The sequence below is a fragment of the Tursiops truncatus genome, chromosome 15 (genome assembly GCF_011762595.2).
Source record: "Tursiops truncatus isolate mTurTru1 chromosome 15, mTurTru1.mat.Y, whole genome shotgun sequence".
NCBI lineage: Eukaryota > Metazoa > Chordata > Mammalia > Artiodactyla > Delphinidae > Tursiops > Tursiops truncatus.
Window position 1 is genome coordinate 37,466,667 of NC_047048.1, and position 17,580 is coordinate 37,484,246.

General features: G+C 53.3%; 1 protein-coding gene across 8 annotated transcripts in view; it reads left to right on the forward strand.

Annotated features, from left to right (window-relative positions):
- The window catches only part of LMF1 (lipase maturation factor 1), a 98,589-nt gene that overhangs the window by 42,428 nt on the left and 38,581 nt on the right, over nucleotides 1-17,580 (forward strand). For all 8 annotated transcript variants that reach the window (XM_073792528.1, XM_073792529.1, XM_033839314.2 and 5 more), the window contains one exon: nucleotides 13,422-13,570. In XM_073792528.1, coding sequence (XP_073648629.1) covers nucleotides 13,422-13,570 — 149 coding nt within the window. The remainder of the gene's footprint in view (nucleotides 1-13,421; nucleotides 13,571-17,580) is intronic.

Sequence of the window (17,580 nt, forward strand, 5' to 3'; positions counted from 1 at the left end):
CCCAGCGTGCTGGGATTTGGGAGGGTGGAGGTTTTCGGGGCTGGGGGGATAGTAGGAGGTCAAGCCACCAAGTAGGGGCCTGTCTCTGGCCAGGCCCAAGGTTGACCTGCTCTCTGCACCGCTGCCCAGCAGGAGGCACTGGCCAGGAATGCCTGGATCCCACACATGGTCATGGAGACAGTCCTTAAAGGAGGGCCCATCTGTGAGGTGGTGTCGAGCAGGCAGGGTGGGACGTGACGGTCTGGAGGTCTGAGCTTCAAGGACACCCAGCTGCGGGCGTGGAGGCTGAGCAGGAGGAGGAGTGTGGGTGCAAAGAGCTTCTGACCTGACCTCTTCATCTTCTGTGCCGAGTGCTTGGGTGGGTCTGCAGAACATGGGGCAGGGGTGTCACTGGGCCCTCGCCAGGCACTTGGCACTTCATCGGGGCCTGGCTAGTTCAATATCCTTCTACCCGTCGCCTTTGTGCTGTGTCTTGGGTTTTGTATTTTTTGATGGCAAGAAATCTCCTTTCATCTGAGGAAGAGCTCTTTGATCTGCCTCAAGAAAGGCAGGAGTCTTGAGGGATGAAAGCAGTGACACAGGAAACAAAACCTGATTCTCGTCACGCAGCGGACCTCTCCAGGCCTCGGACCTTTTGGACTCTCCGTGGCCCGGGCCCCTTCTTCCTGCATTCTGAGCGTGCGTGTGTGGTTTTGTTGAGAGGCTTACGTGAAAGTCTTACTACGTCAGCGCGTCCCAGGCTTTAATTTGGTGAAAAGCACTGTTCCAGGATGGAGAGAGTGGGTCTCACCCTGGTCTGTTTACACAGGACAGTGTGGTAAGCGTCAGCCTTTCAACTTAAGCGCTGTTAAGCGGTTTTCACTGGTGAAACCTTGCCCCCGCCACCACCACTTGGTTCAGGACCCAGATTTGGGAAGTTGACACCATTGAACATTTGGCTCATCTTCAGTAACCGGACAGCTCTCTTCCTTTTTTCCCCTTTTGGATTGTGCCAAAATCAGCAATTTTGTCATAATCCCAATGAAAATAACAGTTGAGAAATGTCAGGGGATTTGCAGGTAGCCAGCAGGTGTGCTGTGGATGGGGCATGGCCAGCTCTCTGGTTTGGGAACAGGAGGCCCTGGGTGGGTGCCCCTTCTTTCTTTCCTGAACACTGAACTGGAGCAAAGCCCTACAGTTTTCTTAGAGAACGTGGCCGTCTGCACAGAATCCTGGGTCCTAGTTTTCTTCCCTCAGGTTTTCATAAGGCCTCGCTCTGTGTGGGAAGAGCCCAGGGCATGAGCAGTTCAGCGTGCAGGGCACGTGGCTCTGCTTCCACCTTACTCCCACCTCGGGCTGCAATTGGACAACCTCGGAGTGGGAGGGAACACATTCAAAGAAGCTCCATCAGTCCCGTTTCAGCCTCTAGCTCTTAGCCTCCTTGGGGAAATCAGTCACTCTGAAAAACACACCTCCTGTTTTGTTCTGGAAAAAAGTTTTGTTTTTAGAGTTACACCTGAATAATTTGATCGGACTCACTACTGCAGCTCCCAAGATGATGACTTGCAGCTGTTCTGTAAAGTGAGTGCTCATTCTGCTGGGAATTTTAAAGACTTATTCCCACACTCACTGTAAGTTTGGCTTCTAGAACAAATGGCAGTGTAAAAATAGCATTTCAGGGACTTTCCTGGTGGCGCAGTGGTTAAGAGTCTGCCTGCCAATGCGGGGGACTCGGGTTCAATCCCTGGTCCGGGAAGATCTCGCATGCTGTGGAGCAACTAAGCCATGCACCACAACTACTGAGCCTGTGCTCTAGAGCCCACGAGCCACAACTACTGAGCCCACGCACCGCAACTACTGAAGCCCCTGCCCCCTAGTGCCTGCACGCTGCAACTGCTGAAGCCCACATGCCTAGAGCCCATGCTCCACAAGAGAAGCCACTGCAGTGAGAAGCCCACGTACCGCTACAAAGAGTAGCCCCTGCTTGCTGAAACTAGAGGAAGCCCGCATGCAGCAACAAAGACCCGACGCAGCCCATATGTATGTGTATATATATATATATATATATATATATATATATAAAAAACATTTCCCAATTTGCGCTCAGAGAGAATGCCAGTGATCAGTTTTAAACGCTTCTTTAATTTTTGAATATGAAAAACATCAAACAAATCTGAAAGTAAACAGAGTGGCCTTGTGAGCCCCGGCAAGCGTCTCAGACGCTTCATTGCCCAAGACGTGCCTGTCTTCCATGTGCGGGTGACCCCTTCCACTCTGCTATTTAAAGTAAACCGTAGGCGTTGCGTTATTGCATTTAGAAATACTTTGTTGTACACCTCTGAGAGATGGGGTCTTTTAAAACAATGTGACTACAATACCAGCATCACACCTGAAAGCTTAGGACGAGTTCTATCAAATGTGTAGTCAGCATTCCAATGTTCCTGGTTGTCTCCTAAATAATGTCCTTTCTACATTTCGTCCAAATAGGGATCTGACACATTTCATTGATGTGCCCTTATTGCCTCTCCAGAGGCTCCTCCTTTATGCTCCCAGACAAGGTGTTTCTCAGTCTGGGAGTGCCAGGCCCCCCGCCCTCACTGTGAGCTGGTAGGAGAGCTCCAGGCCGCATCAGTCAGCTTTGCTTCTGGCAAAGATGCTTCTTGGGTGCTGGGACTTTCTGTTGCCGCCAATCAGGAGGCACAGCCTGCCTTTCCCGTCTCTCTCTGCAATGGTGAGATTGCTGAGGTCAGGCCTTCCCAGCCTGATCTGTCATTAGAAAGTTCTCCACCAGCCGCACTGCTGGGCCCCAGCAGCCTCGGTGTTCATTGCCTGGACTCATCCGCTAGGGCCTGCAAGCTGGCGATGTTCTAATTCTATTGTTCTGTTTGCATTTGTTATTGGGGATTTTTTTTAATCAAAGTAACTTTCCCTCATCAACTCTCTGGTTGCTCTAAATGCAGTTTCTCTGGGGATGTCAGAATAAACCCTTCACCCTTTCCTTTACTTAATTTTCAGAAGAACTTCGTTCCCAAGCACCCCAGAGGATTCCCTTTTTTCTTTTGGCTGTGTTGGGTCGTCGTTGCTGCGTGTGGGCTTTCTCTAGTTGCCGCAAGCAGGGGCTACTCTTTGTTGCAGTGCATGGGCTTCTTATTGCAGTGGCTTCTCTTGTTGCAGAGCACAGACTCTAGGTGCCCGGTGTCTGGAGCGCAGGCTCAGTAGTTGTGGCGCACGGGCTTAGCTGCTCCGCGGCTTGTGGGATCTTCCCGGACCAGGGATTGAATCTGTGTCCCCTGCATCGGCAGGCGGATTCTTAACCACTGTGTTACTGGGGAAGTCCAGCAGAGAATTCCTTTTAATGTCATTTCCAGTCAGTTACCACCACTCAGTAGTTGAGCTCGTTTCCTGTAGATTCTCTTGTTTTTTTTGTTTTTGTATTTCTATATAGGCAATCATATTTTTTTCCACTTCAGACCTTAAACTTTTATTTCTTTTTCTCATTTTTGCAGTGCCTAAGAACTCCACTACAGTGTTGAATAGACTTTTAAAATCATTTATGAAAAATTTCAAGCATACAAAAAAAGTTGAATTGTATAGTAAAAAACCCATCTATGGACCACCTAGATTCTACAGTTTATATTTTACTAGTTTTTGCTGTGGTGGTGGTGGTAGCTTATATGTTCATCTTTCTATCCACCACCAACCCTTCATGTATTTTGATGCAATCCAGAGTAAATGTCAGTTGTCAGTATCCTGCCCCTAAATACTAAAGACTCAGTGGGCAGGTCGTTAACAAGAGCTCAGCGCACCTTCAGGGTTTTGCCTTGATGAAGAATTCACACACAATGAAATGTGCAGATCATAAGTGGACATTGTTAGTTCTGACAGATGCATATACCTGTGTAATCTAGACTCCCATCAAGATATAGAAAATTACCATCACCCCAGAAAGTTCCCTCATGCCCCCAACTAGTCACCACTCCCATTTAAGAAAAACACTGAATCTATTCTGTTCTAAGATTGAGTCCATGTGAGAACTTACAGGACTTTTTGTCTGTTTGCACCAGATGCTCCTCATGAGGAGGGAAGGTTTGCTTCATGCCAAGCTCCTCGCCTAACTTTCCAAAGGACCTGCTCAGTTAATATCTCTCTTCAAAACCCTCATGCCCTGTCCTTTCCACACAAGAGATCCTTGGTTTCAGTGGCCGGTGGGGAAGGGCATGGTTAGCTATGTGAATGACAGCTGGAGGATTCTGCATATCTGGCAAGTGAAATTAAAATTCCTGAAATGAAAGCATATCTTAGTTAATAGAGAAGTTTCACCTGCTTTCTCATTTATAGGCTATAATGTTTTTTTATAAGGATGGGTAGTATTTTTTCTGTTTATTGTTATTAATGTAAGGCACTTAAGTCACAATCTTACCTCTTTATGTCCTAGAGAGAACGGCCTGTTTTTACTGAGTGCCTTCTGAGCATAGTGTGTGATGATGCATGGCTTTCCATCTCTCCTTGCTTGGACAGACGGCCTGATAGATCCTCCTGGAGGAGGTAGTGATTCCTCCCTCCACACCTATACTGCTTTATTTCCCCTTTAAATTTTTGATTATGCTCAACATTGTCCTCATGCAAGCAGTTTGAGTCTCTTGCTGTCTGAAAAGCTTCTGGATTCTTGTCTCTGATCTCGGAACAGACAGTTCCGTCAGGTGCAAGACTCTGCACTCAGTTCACCGTCTTCTCATCTCCGTTGTTGCTGATGAGAACTCGGCTGCTGTTCCTCATGTCAGTTCTCTGAGCATAATGTCTTTCTTTTCTCTGACTGCTTTGGAGGTTTTGTCTTTGGTTTGCAGCAGTTTGACTACGACGTGCCTGCATGTGGCATTATCCTGCTTATGATTCCCTGAGGTTTTTGAGTCTGTAATTTGTCTTTTACCAAACTTGGCTAATTTTTGCCAGTATTTTTTAAAAGTTTTTTATGCCCCATTTCTCTCTCCTCTTCTAAGATTCCAATTACATATATGTTAGAGCTTTTTTTTTTTGCTGTACGCAGGCCTCTCACTGTTGTGGCCTCTCCCGTTGCGGAGCACAGGCTCCAGACACGCAGGCTCAGCGGCCATGGCTCACGGGCCCAGCCGCTCCGCGGCATGTGGGATCTTCCCAGACCAGGGCACAAACCCGTGTCCCCCGCATCGGCAGGCGGACTCTCAACCACTGCGCCACCAGGGAAGTCCCTTCACCACCTTTTTATTCTCTGTCATCCAATCTGCTATTAAGCTCATCTAGTAAAATTTTAATTTCATATATTTTATTTTTCAGTTCTAGAATGTTTGTTCTTTTTTTATAGTTCTGTTTCTCTTCCAAGTTCTCTCGTCTGTTTATGTCTTATGATCGGTCATATTTTCATTTATGTTCTTAAGAATTCTTACTATGGTTGCTTTACTTTGTCTGCTTGGAGCTTGTGTTCTGGGTGCAGAATGAGTGGAGAATGGAAATAATTGAGATGAGCAGTGTGTGGTGGGGTGAGTGTTGCAGGCTAGGCAGTGCCGGGATGGACTGAGGCCTAGGTGTATGTTACATCCAGGGAAGGTGTATCTGAGCAGAGACCTGACCAAAGGGCCATAGGGATGGGCACTGGGGGCAGGGACTTGACGCGCCTGGGCCGCCAGCAAGGGAGGAGACCCCTGGGCAGAGCAGAGGAACAGGTGAGGCAGTCAGGGGGGCCCTGGTCAGCTTCATTCTCTCCCTGTGGGTCTCTCTGTGGGTCACCTATGGTGTTTTCCCATGATGACTTGCATCAGCTGACTTACCTGAAACCTGACCCTCTGCCGTACACTGATCCTTCTAGAAGAAAGGAAATCTCTTCTAATGGCATTGAGGACATGATGCTGGAAGCTGTCACTGCCCCTCCCCGAGTCCCTGAACCACCACCAGGCTCCCTTGCAAATGACCACTGAGCAAGATTGTGGCAGCTGGCGGAGTCCACTGGGTACTGGTTCTGTGGCCGAGACGCCCTCCCTCCCCTCCTCATTCCGTGGGTGTACGTGCCACCCAGAGAGGGTCTGTGAGGCTCCCTGCCCTCATCAGCCATCCCGGCCTCTGGGCCCAGGAGCTGCCCGTCACGCTGACCTCACGGAGGGCCAGAGACAGCGAGCATCCGAGAGTCATGGACAGGTAGAGGCAGGAAGAAGGCTGGTGTGTCCCCTGCCATGGCCCCAGCAGAGACGGTGTCCACGTGGGGCAGAGGCCTTGGGGCTGGCCCGACCTCTGCCCTGACCTCTACCCTGGGCGCCTGCCAGGTGGAGCAGTGTATGTGATTCCCTCCTTTCCAGAGGAGCTGACCCTCCCTGTTATTTCTGACGAGTGTGGACACACTGGCCTCTCCTCCCTCAGGTGACAGGGCCTGCCCATGGGCAGCGAGGAGGACGCCAGGAACCATGTCCATCAGTGTGGGGAAGCTCTTGAGAGCTGTGGGTGAGTGGGTCATCCTCCAGGATTATGTGGGTGAGGGTTACCCCAATTCCATGGCACAGGGGTAGGGGACAGGAGCTCGCCCTGCTGTGGTGCTGGATGGGCGTGGCCGCTCCGCACAGGACCTGTGGACACACGTGCCTCCTGGGCTGACAGAGAGCAGGTCTGCCCAACCACCGCCAACCACGTTTCAAGCTCAGCAGCCCCACATGGCTAGTGGGCCTGGGCTGCACAGGCAGGAGGCAGGTCAGAACCTCCCCTCGTCTTGAGCAACCCCAAGAAAGCACTGCCCGGCATCTCGTGAGGGGTCTCACAAGGCACTTTGAGACGAGCTTCAGCTAATTTTCTTTACTTTTTTTTTTTTTAAGATTTATTTAGTTCGGCTGCGTTGGGTCTTAGTTGTAGCACACAGGATCTTTCATTGTGGCATGCAGGATCTTCGTTGTGGTACGCGGGCTTCTCTCTAGTTGTGGCGTGCAGGTTTTCTCTTTTCTAGTTGTGGCATGCAGGGTTTTTTTCCTCTTCTCTAGACATGGCGTGCAGGTTTTCTCTCTCTAGTTGTGGCGCACAGGCTCCAGGGTGCATGGGCTCTGTAGTTTGCAGCATGCAGGCTCTGAGGTACACAAGCTCAGCAGTTGTGGTGCGCGGGCTTAGTTTCCCCGTGGCGTGTGGGATCTTAGTTCCCTGACCAGGGATCGAACCCACGTCCCCTGCATTGTAAGGTGGATTCTTTACCACTGGACCACCAGGGAAGTCCCATCAGCTAGTTTTCATGCACAGGAAACAAAAGACAAAGAAATGGTAAGGCATTGTGCCCTTCATCCAGATATATATTAAATATTTTGAATATGTTAATCCTGAAAAATCTCTGTTGCCAAGTCTCATTTCCGTTGACAGGAAGCATTCTCATATTTATCCCAAACCAGTAAAGCCAGCTAAGGTCATTACTATGGATTTTGTTTTCAGGCTAGCTGGTGACACCTGTGTGGATCTGAGCAGCAGGGGACACCTGGGGCTATGAAGTCTGGTTGCCACAGCAACCAAGTATGAACCAGCACCGTGACAAAGTGCAGTGGGAGGAGGGTCGCTGTGCAGGTCACACAGGTCACTTCCCGTTCCCTGCAGCGCCCAAGGACATCCGTAAAACACAGACTGGCAATTTGCTAAGCGCTTCCTAATTGAGAGCGTGCAATTTAAAATGATTTTACTTAAAGCGTGAAGCATTTAACCAGGTCTTTCAAAAACGTCTTCTTGCTAGAAGACGTGTTCCATTTACCGTCTGATCTCTGGCTTAAATCCTCAAATATGTGAGAAGTGACCAGAAAGCCGGACAGACAGGGTCCTGTCCCAAGAAACCTGCCCAGCTCACGCCGGTTCTGGAGGATTCCTGGGCAGACGTGGCTCTGAGCGGGTCCTTGTAGGGGGCACGGGAGGCAGGCCCAGCACGAGGGGGGCTGAGGTTGGGGAGGTGAACAGGAGCATGGCTGCACCTCTGGGGCAGGGCAGCATTAGTACCTCCTGGGCCCTGGGGACAGGCCCCAGTCTGTCCCCTTAGGGCAAGGGCAGCTCTGCCAGGTGGTTCTTATGGCCGGAAGGGGTTGGTGCACCTGGGCAAGGCCCCGTGCACCGTGGTGACTGCAGGAGGGGGTGTGAGGTGGATGTAAGGTGTGAGCAGGCTGGGCGGGGCTCTTGACCTCGCTGGACAGGTGCACACAATCACCAGGTGCCCCGTCCAGATGGGGAACAGAGAGAGACGCATGTTCCCCGTGACGTGCTGGACAGCGGGCGGCTATTTCTAAACACCAGCAAGAATTTTCCTTCAAGTTTTGTTGTAGCCTCCCTTGTGTTTTTTACCTGATCTCATTTTATATTGTGTCTCAACAAAAGAGGAAAGTGTGTTAGCCAGTCATTGGGCAGGGCGTGCTGGTCTGGACTGCAGTGTTTGCAGCAGTCACCAGCAGCATGCAGCTCTCCCTAGTCCCTTCTGGGTGACGGGCGGGCAGACGGTTCAGGAACAGTGTCAGTGGAACCTCCCCCCAATTTCCCGGCTGCCATGCAGCCCCCACTCCCCAAGGCCCGACACCACACAGTGAGGCCTGCCCTTTGCTCAATACCCCGTGGCTCCACTCTGGTGAGCATCGGGGCTCCAGCTGGCCCACAAGAGCCCATGCAACACAGGAGTTCCTCTGCCTGCACCTGGCTGGCACTCTGCCCTCAAAACACCAAATCCCTCCAGTGGAGTCTGCGTCACACATGCCAAGCAGCCATGATAAAAACTCGCAAGCATGGCTTTGCAGATCAGAAATGTGGAGGAGAACACAGGAGTTCAGCCCCGGGCGGCCTGGACCCCTGGGCCACCTCTGACACTCTGCTGAGAAGAGGGGCTTTTTCTCCACCTGCCGCTCAGGCCATTCCAGGGTTGCCCACTTCTGTGAAACTCGTACTTTGCAGGCGTTGAGCACGGAAGTCACCAGAGTCAAAGGCGCAGGGAGGAGTGGGGTCTGCAGACTGTGCTCCTGGACCACGCCAGCTGGACATGTCCCATGACTCAGGCCCCGTGTTTTGGACACAGGCCCGGGTGGCCCTCTAGCTTATTAGCCCCAGAGTCTGAGCACCTCTCCTGCTGCCTGAGGTCAGCGAGGGGGCCCAGGGCACGTGGCAAGCAGCAGCCAGTATCACAGCAAATGGATTCGGGGCTGCCCGCTTTGTCCTGCCACCTTTCCGACCATGGTCTCTGCCTGGGCCACCCCCCACCCAGGAGCCACTGTGCCTATCGCGAGGCCCCCAGTAGGGCTGTGAGCGAGACCCAGAGCTACCCCCACCAATGCCAAAGTGACATCCTCCCACCGGATGGGGCCAAGGACAGTGGACCAGGCACTCCCCCAGCTGGCCCGTCACCCTATGTCTCGAGCTTTGGCCTCTGAACCCCACCTGCCCATCACAGTGGGCTCTGACTGCACTTGTAGGAGGCATGGGGCTCTGTGGCAGAGCGAGCATCGTCACCTGGGGGGACAGGGTGGCCCCAGAACTGTCCCCAAGGTGTAAAAACAGCCCTTCTTTGCCGTCAGAAGCTGCAGAACGGGCTACTGTGCCCGTGAAGACTGGGAGTGACTTACAGCTCCGAGTGCTCCCAGGGTGGGCGGCTCAGGCAGGAGTGACAGCCCGTCAGGAGGGAAGCGCTTTCCCCTTCTCCCGCTTTTAACCATGAAGCTAATGGGTTTCCTACTCATAACGTGGATGGTGCTGTCATCTTTGAAGGATCCATGCCTGCGACATTTAATTACTCTAAGTAACTGTAATAGTTTCGAGGAGGTTGTGAGGCCTCAGTTGCTTTCAGAGCCATCGGGTGGCCTCTGCCACTGAAACCTTGCTTTAGGCCACATTTCCTTTCTGGTTGGTGGCTTAGCCTGTGCCATCCTGACCTTGACTCTGGGTGACCACAGTGCCTGGCGAGCCCCCTCTGAGCCCCCTTGACGGTCAGCAAGAATCCCCCACGAGGAGCCGCCCGGCCCCATCCTCATCCATCCTGGAGTGCCATGCCCACTCTGCGGTGGCCGTGTGTTCTGCATCACCAGGCCCATGCCAGGCTGCCCAGTGGTGGATTATCCAGTCTTCGATAGAAGAGCATCTTTGCTCTTCACAGGCCCAAGAGGACAAAGCCAGAAGTCAGCACCACATCCACATCGGAGCTGTTTGGGGAGCAGGTGCCCCATGTGGCGAAGGAGTGAGGGACCCACGGGTCACAGGTCAGGCCAGGAGACTGAGGGGCCGGATTCAACATTTGTAGGCCTTCCTCAGACTCGTGTGCAGCTCTGGCAGACACGGGCTGGGTGATTCAGAAGCACAAGTCGGGAGGAGGGGAGCATGGAGAGCATCCACTTCCTCTGACCACCAGTCTGCTCGGCTGCAGCCAGTCCAGCCCACAGGCGCCCAGACTGCCCAGAGCCTGCAAGGCAAGGGGCTGTGTCTGCTCTCAGACCTGGAGGCCACCGACTACGGCTGGCCCTGAGCTCTGGTCAGGACAGGGCTGGACGACCCTGCAAGTCCCTGTCAGAGCCGTCCCCAGAGACAGTGGGCAAGCGGCTCCTTGGGAAGGCCACCGCCGCCACACCTCACCCAGCATGGCGGGTGGGCGCCGACCCTCAGTCTCACGAGGACGCCTCCCAAACATAGCTGGACGCTGCGCCGCATTCCTGGAAACCAGCCAGTAGCTGCCGAGGTGAAAGTTCTAGCAGCAGGTGGTGCAGCCCACAGAGACTCCCCTGGTCACTTGCTCACTGTCACCCCAAAGCCACTGGTGGGATGTCCCATGCTGTGGGCGAAACCGTCCAGGCCCCCATGAAGGGGCTGTCGCCTTGCCCTCCTGAGGGGTCTGCGCATAGGCTGGGGTGCACGTCTGGGAGGAGGGCTTGTCTTTCTGGGGCCACGGAGAACAGTGGTGTTCCTTGTGCCAGCAGCATAGCTGCTGACCACCGGCGGGACCCCAGCAAAGGAAGCGGAGCAGGTGGGTGTAGGCCACCCTCTCCTCCTAGCGGTGCCGGTGAGCACTAATGGCTGGAGTGGCGGCCAGCGAGCAGGCAGCCTCAGCTTCGGCCTGGAAAATGGCTATGCCGAGATGGGGGGCGGGGGTGGCCCCACGCACCCAGCAGGATGAGGGAGGTTCCAAGTTCAGGAGGAGGCAGGAGGGCCAGGTGACACGTACATCCCTAGGGTGATAGCGGGTCCCCGTCACCTGCTTCCTGGCACTTAGGAGGGTCTCTGGGCTCTGCCATTTGCATTTCGCTTTGATTGGTGTCACTCAAACTGCACATTAAAATTCCGTTCGTCGCGTCTGTGCAGAGCGAGGTGACAGAGAAGGCAGACCCGGGCTCTGGGGACCGCTCTGCCCGCCCACGTGAGGTCTGCAAGCTGCTGAGGGGCTTCCAGGGAGCATGAGCAAGGCCGGGTCCCCACTCCTGGGCGGGTACATGGGCTGTTCCAGCCTTGCTTCCTCTGGGGCCTGCCCAGCTCAGCCTGGAACACCGTGTCCGCCTGCCCTGCTTGCGGGGCCACATTGAGGAGGAGTGGGGACAGTGTCCTTTGAGGTCCCCTCTCAGATCTGAAGCGTCTGCAGATAAATCCTCCCAGAACCGTGTCATCACTCCCATGTTCTGCCGTCATAAAACCACACGTTTTAAAATGCCCCCATGTGGAAGGAGTCCAAGCTTAATAAAAACGACTTCTCAAGATAAAACCAGAGAAGGTGTCGCATAAGGAACAGAGTCCGCTTCTTCCTGTTGAGACAAGAAGGGGGTTTGAAGCACATTGTGAAGCAGAGGTCGTCATGTCCACGAGCAGAAGGACGAGACCTGCACCCAAAATGAGCGACGCTCAGTGTCCGGAACCTCGTAGAGCAGATGAGCACGAGGGCTTCCTGCTTTCTTCCTTTGAGGCATCTGGGGGAAGCCGGGTGTGTGCCCTGGAGGCCAGCTCAGCCCACGTGGGCATCCCACACACTGGGTCCCCAGAGGAGGGTGGCACCGATGTCCCCATCTCGGCCTTGGCCAGAGCGCCCTGTGCTCTGCCTTCCTCTCCCGTCGGTGACAGCTGTGCCGACAGGCCCACCGTCTCCATTGGTCGTGGCCTGGCCACAGCCTGGTGGCGCTCTGGGCTCCAGTCGCCCGCCTCACTCGGCTCCCTCCCCCGGGCACCCCTCCCCAGCACTGTCCAGGCTTCTTTCTGCTTCTGGAATCATCTCCAGACAGTGCAGGGCGCATGCTGGTGGCCCCAGATCCCCCAGCACAGGTGGCTCAGCCGATGCAGTGAGCCCACAGAGACCCTAGGCAGTGACGGCCCACCCGTCGGTGCCGCCCTGGTGTTGGCACTGCTGCCTTTGGGCAAACTCACCTGTTTGTCTTCCAGAGAAGAACCGATGTGGAACTGAGCTTCAGAAATCCAGAGCATATGAGAGTCAGTGGGATTTCTCCCTCCACATTTTACTATGAAAAATTTCAAGCCACAGAAAGTTTCAAACAGTTGTACAGTAAAAACCCTCAAACCCACCACCTACATTTGGCCGTGGCTGGTCCTTGGCTCTATTGGCATCATCACACATCTGTTCATGCCTCATCTTAACGTTCAGTGTGTTTCAGAGTGGGGTTCAAAATTCATTTAGGTTTGTCTGTTTTTTTGAGAAGTTTACAAACATTGAAATGCACAGACCTTAAGGTGCTTTTGGTAAGTCTTGGCCAGTGCACCACCATGACCAGCACTCCCACCCCCAGGGCGCAGACCCCCCAGGCAGCCAGGTTCTAATTTCTCTCACCTGCATGGGGGCAGCTTGTTCTGGAACCTACATCAGTGGAACTGTAGAGTGTTTGCCCTTGTCTGAAGCGTCTCTGACGCAGCAGAATGTTTTTGAGGTTCATCAGTGTGGGGTGAAAGGGAAGTCGTGCAGCCCACAAAGCGCAGTGCAGGCTCCTTTTGATGCAGCCCAAGACCAGCTCCATGTTGTGGGTGTCCCGGAGACGCAGTGTGAGGGGCCGTCTCCACGATAGGAGCGAGAACTCAGGTGTGCTGCTCACACCTGCATTTCTCACATGGGCTCCCCAGCAGGAAGAATGACTGATGCCCCCCATCCAGCGGTGCCAGGCTGAGCCACGCAGGGCCTGTACTTGCTACTCCCCTGGCTCCCTCCCTCACCTGGGCAGATGGGACCACAGTCTGCTCCACATTTAGCAACTCACGTCCGGGTCGCCCAGCCTGCTCGGTGCCCGTGTCCACCCTGGTGACTGCTCAGGGGCTGCGCCGTGTCTGTGGGCGCCCTGCGAAGGGCAGGAGCCATGGCCTGAGCAGCTAGGCTCAGCCAGGAGCTGTGTCTCGGTTGCTCTTTGTCCTGTTTGAAGGACTGTCTGGGTTAAGCCGGGTTTGGTGCAGTTGCTTCCTCGGAAAGTGTCCACTGCTGCTTACTCGTCCTTTGTGTTCTGTTGCCCTCATTTCAGGATGGGAGTCCCAGCTTCTGGAGACGGGCTTCCTGGGGATTTTCCTGTGCCCTCTCTGGACTCTGTCTCCATTGCCCAGGGGGACCCCCACGTCCCGGATCGTCCTGTGGGGCTATCGGTGGCTGATTTTCAGAATCATGCTCGGAGCGGTAAGTAGAACTTTTATTTGTTATACTTGGAAGGAAACGTACTAAAAACGAGTGGCTGCCTTGCTGCTTTCCCGCCGGCCAGGCCAGCCGTGCCCCTTCCACCACTTTCCATGATGTCCGAGGCCTGTTTCTGAGCACTCGATGCTCCACTGGCCCCTCTGGCATGGCCATTTTCTATGGGAAACAACCAGGACTTGAGTCATTCCACGGGGACACTCAGGGGAGGGCCCCCTGGTCACCCCTTCCCCCCCAGTCCTCCTGGTGTGTATGGAGCATCTGAAATGTCGGGAAACGTGTTAGCGGGTCACACGACGTTGTCTGTGACCCCGGCCTCACGCCCTCCTGTCTCTCTGCCGGTGGAGCCCCTTCTCCCAATGCCTCCCCGTGTGGTTGCGGTGGTGCTCAGCTATCCCGCTTCCCTGCCACGTCCTCTCCCCCTCACGCCCTCCTGCTGTGCCCTGGGACCAGGCTCCTCGACTCCCACCTGCCATGCAGCTGTGGAAAGTGCACGTCTCAGTTTTAATTACACCTTCGAGTTTTCAGAAACTTAAAATCAGGAGTAAGGTGGTTCACCAGGCAGAAGTCTGGGCGACTTCGTGTACTTTCCCTTCCGCCTCTGCCCTGCTTGTTACGCTAAAATGTAAAATACCCATTTCTTTCACATCGTCCAGACAGTCTAGTGTCTGTTTGCTCTAAGTTGTTCCTCGTGGGGGAAAATACAAGCCTGCAGGGGGGTGGGGGCCGGCGCTGGTTCTCCTGCAAAGTCGCTGTCCTCCACTGCGCCATGCTGCCCCTTCCTTGTCAAATGTTCGGTTTACTCATGGGCTTCTTACGTGAGGGGGGCCACGTCCCCCGGGCAGCACAGCGCCACCTTGCCCTATGCGGCTCTCTGTATTTGAAGCCCCCGTCGCCCCACGTCCTGGCTGGTGCCACAGTCTGCTGGGAAGACTGAACTAGCAAGTGATGGCATCTGCTGTCGAGGGGGACGTGCCAGTCCTCAAGCAGGACCGTGGGTTCCCACTCCCACAGGCTCCCCTCCTGGACTCCCAGGGTGTTGGCCGTCAACGCCGTGGTGGTTCAGGTAGCTGCCATGTCTGCACCGTCTGGCCAGGCTCCGGGGGCACTGCAGGCAGCTGGGTGCAGAGGGATGAGCTCTGTGGCAGGGGGGTGGGGGTGGGGGGTGGGAGACAGGCCAGGGTGGTTGGCCAGGTTCCCAACCCAGCGGGGTATGAGCAGCTACAGACACTTGGAAACACCATGTTGGGTGATTGTGTGGGTCCAGATTCCACGGCAAAGTGTGATGCTTTCCCTAAACTCATTTTTCCATTTAATTAGAAAGATGAGCATGGTTTTCATAGGTCCCTTTGATGAAACACGAAACCGTGAGCGGTCTCGCCACCGCACAGGTGTTCTTAGCCTCAAGGCTGCTGTTCCTTGTCCGTCTAGGACTCAATTGTAGATTCTCTCTCAGCTGGCTTTAAAAAGCATAAAAACATATGCATTGTTTCTAAGGACTTTATCAGGACCCTCCTGGGACGGTAGCTTCGGCTGCAGAGCTCTGGGTGGCGGAGCTGTCAGGTTGCTCTGAGCACGGTTCGCGGCTGCACAAACTCCCACGATGCCTCACAGGGGCGGCGAGTCATTAGCATGTTGTAAAGCACCTTTTATGGCATTTTGATTGACTGTTAGCACCAGCTGGATAAAAAATTATCAGGTGCACTAAAAGGTGTAATTACTTGATTCCGTCTGTACGTTGGATATTATTAACCTCCCTTCGTAGGAAAGCAGAACGACAGAGTTGACTTGATAAAAAGGAGTGACAGCAGCAAGTTGTCCAGTCCGTAGGAGCTGAGCAGACGCTGCCCGGAATGAGCCCAGCCCCGATTTTCTGCTGCTCGATCAGAACTGGTGACTGTCCCGGACGCTCAGACCTGCTTGTGGTTCTGTAGTCTGGCCATGCTTCACATGCCCCAGAGGACAGATTGGTCCTTTCAGAGCTCAGCCTCAGAGGGGACCCCAGGTCGTGTGGGTGGGGGTGCCCGAGCAGAAGGAAGGAAACCTCTCTGCCCGCTGATGGCCTGGTCCCCCCAGGTGCCCGGGGTGCAGTCGGTGCGGCCACTCCATCCTTGGGTGTCTGGAGAGGTGGCACCAGGCTGCCCTTCTCTGGAAGCAGCTGGAAACTGGACACATGGTGACACAAATGTTTTCACACCCGACGATAGCCAGGTGGGCCGGGGTCCAGAGGGAAACTCTCGAGCCGAGCCCTTAACTGCCTGGCTCTTCGGGGAGGCCGGGGTCCTTGCCGCGGGGAGGCAGTGATGGCCGGAGGGCTTCCTGCTGGAGGCAGCGGCCAGGGCACAGAGGGGAGGAATCTGTGCAGAGGATGCAGCTCCAAGGACAAAGCATCAATTCTGTCCAAAATGCATCCTCTGATCTAACCATGAGGAAGCATCAGACATGCCCCAACTGCGGGACGTTCTGCACAGCTTCTGACCAGCATCTCAAGTATCCAAGTCATACCTTAATTAAAGTCTAAGGAGCCGTCAGCCAGGATGTTAGTGGGAAGCTGGTGAAACTCAAGTAGGGTTGAAGTAGTAGTGACACGTGTACAGAGTCTCCTTGTCATTTTTACAGCTTTTCTGAAGTCTAAGATTTTCTTCAAAATAAAAGGTTAAAGAGAAGTAGTATGGGCAACTTTATGCACGTGAAGTGGGCAGTTAGAGGACATAGAGGTAGGTAGGTTTCTGACACTGACACAAGAGGGTCAGCACAGCTGAATCATTTTATAAACTGAGTCATTAAACATACAAAAGGTACCTCCCACAGAAAACTCCAGGCCCAGACAACTCCACTGATGAGATTTATCAAATATTTAAGGAAGAAGTGATAGCAAATCTACACACACTCATTCAGAAAACGGGAGAGGGGACCCTTCCCAGCTCACTCTCCTGAGGCCGGTGAAGACAAGGACATTTCAAAAAGGGAAGTTACAGAATACTGTTCTTCAAGAGCACAAACAAAAATTATCAAGGAATTATTCGCAAATGAATCCAGAGTACATAAAGGTGTCAAGTCCACGTGGGATTTTCCCCAGAATGCAAGGCTGGTAGGACATGAATAAATAGATGTAATTTACCAAGTTACCAGATATAAGGAAGAAAGAGATCAAACGATATGTTCATCTCATTCTAGGTACAAAAAGCATTAGACAATGTTAAACACTTATTCACAATAACCAAAAAAAATCTCAGCAAACTAGAAATAGAAGGAAACTTCTTCAACCTGATAAAAGATAACTATACAAACTACCTACAGCTAACATCATACTAAATGGTGAAAGACTGAACACTTTTCCTCTAAGACTGGGAACAGGGCAGTGGTGGCCAACCTCCTCATGGCTAGTCAACAGTGTGTTGAAGATCTTAGCTTGTGCATTAAAGCAAGAAAAAGTGGTGAAGGCCCTGAAGATTGGAACAGAGGAAGTAAAATTATCTCTGTTCATCACGTATGTGGAAGATCACAAGGGCCGTAGAACTAGGGATTGAAGTCGACCAGTGTGCAGGACTCAGGGCCAGTATTTCCATGAGCTGGCAAAAACTGTCAAAAACATGAAAGTTTAAAATATACCCCTAACATCCACAACCATAAAATACTTAGGAAGTTTTCACAGAAGTGCAACACTTGTGCTCTGAAAACCACCAAACGTCACTAAGAGGAGACTTGGGCAAGTAGGTCTTCCACGTTTGTGGTCAGAAGGCTCGTTACCAGCCAAGGGTCAGTTGTCCCCAAACTGGTCGATAGATTTCGTGCAGCCGCAAACATAATCCTAGAAGGGTTTTCTTTTTAGAAATTAACGAACCAAGTCTTAGGTGTGCGTGGAAATGCGCAGGACCTAGTCTTGAATGAGAGCAAAGTTGTCGGCATCACACTGCTTGTGGGTTCAGGCCTTCCCAGAGGATGTGGCCCTCGAGGCGCCAGGGGAGGTGAGAGGCCAAGAGCCGTATCGACGG